Source organism: Kogia breviceps, assembly GCF_026419965.1.
Source record: "Kogia breviceps isolate mKogBre1 chromosome 9 unlocalized genomic scaffold, mKogBre1 haplotype 1 SUPER_9_unloc_2, whole genome shotgun sequence".
In the NCBI taxonomy this organism is placed as follows: domain Eukaryota; kingdom Metazoa; phylum Chordata; class Mammalia; order Artiodactyla; family Physeteridae; genus Kogia; species Kogia breviceps.
In genome coordinates this window covers 14,183-18,385 of record NW_026711556.1, presented here as the reverse complement: position 1 = coordinate 18,385, position 4,203 = coordinate 14,183, and the positions used below count along the sequence as shown (strand labels likewise).

The window sequence follows — 4,203 nt, the reverse complement described above, 5'->3', positions numbered from 1 at the left end:
CCTCCACCCTTGTCTTCACACTACCTCACCCCCCCTCACCTGCACCCTCACTCATCCCCATCCTCACCTCCAACTTCCCTCACCTCCACCCTCAGCTTCACTGTCCCTCAACTCCACCCTCAGCTCCATCCTCACTCACCTCCATATTCATCTCGATCCTCACCTCCACCATCACTCACCTCCAAACTCATCTCTGCCCTCCCTCACCTCCACGCTCACATCTACCCACACTCACCTCTATTTTCATCTCGACCTTCACTCACCTCTACCCTCAACTCCATCCTCAGTCACATCGACACTCATCTCCAAACTCACTCACCTCGATATTCCCCTCCACCCTCACACCTCCGCACTCACGGGCACCATCTCTCATCTCCATACTTCCCTCCACCCTCACTCAAATCCACCGTAATGTCAACCCACACACCTCTATACTCACCTCCACCCTCACTCACCTCTATACTCACCTCCACCCTCCTTCTCCTCCACCCTCATCTCCACCCTCCCTCACCTCCACCCACACCTCGACTCTCACTCACCTCCATACTCAATTGCACCCTCCCTCACCTTCACCATCACCTCTACCCCCCCCACCTCCACATTCACCTCCACCCTCCCTCACATCCATGATCACCGTCACATTCCCTCACCTCCATCCTCACCTCCACCCTTCCTCAACACCTCCCTCACCTCCTACCTCACTCACCTCTATACTATCCTACAACCTCACCTACCTCCATACTCACCTCCACCATCTCCCTCTTTTACACATACCTCCACCGTCACACCTCCATACTCACCTACACCCTCACCACCACACTCCCTCAACTCCACAGTCGCCTCAATTCTCACTCACCTCTGTATTCACCTCCATCCTCCCTCACCTCCACGCTCATCTCCACCCTCCCTCACCACCCTTCTCATCTCCACCTTCCCTCACCTGCACACTCACCTCCACCCTCACACTTCCATACTCACCTCCACCATCCCTCACCTCCACCCTCACCTCTACCCTCAATCACCTCCATACTCACTTCTGCCCTCACTCACCTCCACCCTCACCTCCACCCTCCCTCACCAGCCTAACTCAAATTCATATTCACCTCCACCCAACCTCACCTACACCCTCAATTTCACCCTCCCTCACTTCCACCCTCAGCTCCACCCTCACCCACCTCCATACTCACATCCATCCTCACCTCCATCCTCACTCACCTCCATACTCCCCTCCAACCTGCCGATCTTCCACCCTCACCGTCACCCTCCCTCACCTGAAGTCTCACCTCCACCCTCACTCACCTCCACCTTCACCTCCACCTTACCTCAGCGGCCTCACTAATCTCCATAATAACCTCCACCCCACCTCATCTCCACCCTCACCTTCACCCTCCCTCACCTCAACACTCACCTCCAACCTCACTCACCTCCATACTCACCTCCATCTTCATCTCCACCCTCACTCACCTCCGTACTTACCTCTGACCTCCCTCACCTACAACCTCACATTCACACTCCCTAAACTCCATCCTCCCTCACCTCCAAGATCACCTCCACCCTCACACCTCCATAATCACCTACACCCTCACTCACCTCCATACTCACCTTCATCCTCCCCTCCAACCTCACTCACTTCCATATTCACCTCCACCCTCCCTCCCCTCCACCCTCACCTTCACCCTCCCTAACCTCCACCCTCACCTCCTCCCTCACTCACCTCCATACTATCCTACAACCTCACGCACCTCCATACTTACCTCCACCATCTCCCTCTTCTACACACACCTCTACCGTGACACCTCCATAGTCAACTACACCCTCACCTCCCCACTCCCTTAACTCCACACTCGCCTCAACTCTCACTCACCTCCCTATTCACCTCCACCCTCCCTCCCCTCCACCCTCACCTCCAACCTCCTTCCCCTCCACACTCACTTCCACCCTCACACTTCCATACCCACCTCCACCATCCCTCACCTCCACCCTCACCTCTACCCTCAATCACCACCATACTCACTTCCGCCCTCACTCACCTCCACCCTCCCTCACCAGCCTAACTCAAATCCATATTCACCTCCTCCCAACCTCACCTACACCCTCACCATCACCCTCCCTCACTTCTACCCTCAGCTCCACCCTCACCCACCTCCATACTCACATCCATCCTCACCTCCATCCTCACTCACCTCCATACTCCCCTCCATCCTCCCTTACCTCCACGATCACCACCACCCTCACACCTACATAATCACCTACACCCTCACTCCCCTCCATACTCACCTCCATCCTCCCCTCCAACATCACTCACCTCCACCCTCACCTCCACCCTCTCTCACCTCCATACTCACCTTCAACCTCTCTCACCTGCACCCTCACCTCCACCTTCCCTCAACTCCACCTTCACCCCCACCATCACTCTCCTCCATACTCACCTCCAACCTCACTCACCTCCATAATCACCTTCACCCTCCCTCACCTACACACTCACCTCCACCCTCCCTCACCTCCACCCTCACACTTCCATATTCACCTACAGTCTCCTTCCCCTCCACAATCACCTCCACCCTCACTCACCTCGATATTCACCTCCAGCCTCACAACTCCACACTCAAGGTCACCCTCACTCATCTCCATACTTACCTCCACCCTCACTCACATACACCGTAAGGTCCACCCTCACATCTCCAGCCTCACCTCCACCCTCCCTCGCCTTCACCGACACCTCGACCCTCACTCACCTCCATACTTACCTGCACCCTCCCTCACCTCCACCCTCCCTCACCTCCACCCTCCCTCACCTCAGTAGTCACCTCCACCCTCTCTCACCTCCACCCTCACCTCCTCCCTCACTCAACTCCATACTATACTACAACCTCATGCACCTCCATACTCACCTCCACCTCTCTCACTTCTAACCACACCTCCAGCGTCACACTTCCATAAAACCTAGTCTCACCTACACACTCCCTCAACTCCACACTCACCTCCACTATCACTCACCTCCATATTCATCTCCACCCTCCATCCCCTCCACCCTCACCACCACTCTCACTCACCTCTGTACTCACCTCCATCCTGACCTCCACACTCCCTCACCTCCACACTCACCTGCACCGTCACACCTCCATAATCACTTACACCTTCCCTCACTTCCAAAATCACCTCCACCCTCACTCACCTCCACCTTACCTCACCTTCATCCTCACCTCCAACCTCACTCACGTCAATACACACCTCCACCCTCATACCTCCCTACTCAACTCCACCCTCTCATCCACCCTTCCTCACCTGCACACTAAGCTCCACCGTCACACCTCAATTCCCACCTCCACCCACCCTCACCTCCACCCTCACTCACTTCAATACTTACCTCCAGCGGAAGTTCCTCCAGCCGCGGTGCTGTGCTGTGGGGAAGGGAGACGGATTTGTAAACCTCGGAGCGAGGTTCTGCATACCCGAGGCCGCTGCTGTGCGGAGACCCCAGGGGAAACCACCGTCACCATGTCTGACCAGGAGGCAAAACCTTCAACTGAGGACTTGGGGGATAAGAAGGAAGGAGACTATGTTAAACTCAAAGTCATCGGACAGGATAGCAGTGAGATTCACTTCAAAGTGAAAATGACAACACATCTCAAGAAACTCAAAGAATCATACTGTCAAAGACAGGGAGTTCCCATGAATTCACTCAGGTTTCTCTTTGAAGGTCAGAGAATTGCTGATAATCACACTCCAAAAGAATTGGGAATGGAGGAAGAAGATGTGATTGAAGTTTATCAGGAACAAACAGGGGGTCGTTCAACAACTCAGATATTTTTATTTTTTTTCTTTTCCCTTAATCCTTTTTTATTTTTTAAAATAGTTCTTTTGTAATGTGGTGTTCAAAACAGAATTGAAAACTGGCATCCCATCTCTTTAGAACATCTGGTAATTTGAATTCTAGTGCTCATTTTTCATTATTGTTTGTTTTCATTGTGCTGATTTTTGGTGATCAAACCTCAGCCCCATTCATATCACCCTCTCCTTTTTAAAAATTACGTGTGTGCACAGAAAGCCCGCCTTTTCCAGGACTGTGCATTTATAGGCTTGTGATAAATAAGATTGACTAATGTGAGTGTTCATAATGACTTTCCAATTGGCCCTGAAGTTCTAGCATGTGATCGCTTCACTCCTGGACTGTGACTTTCAGTGGGAGATGGAAGTGTTTCA

General features: G+C 53.1%; 1 protein-coding gene across 1 annotated transcript; it reads left to right on the top strand.

The window, feature by feature from the left end:
* The first annotated feature begins 3,383 nt into the window (after positions 1-3,383).
* LOC131749177 (small ubiquitin-related modifier 1-like) lies at positions 3,384-3,867 on the top strand. Its single transcript, XM_059051533.2, has one exon. The coding sequence runs from the start codon at positions 3,499-3,501 to the stop codon at positions 3,865-3,867; it is 369 nt and encodes a 122-aa protein (XP_058907516.1). The 5' UTR covers positions 3,384-3,498.
* The last annotated feature ends 336 nt before the right edge of the window (positions 3,868-4,203 follow it).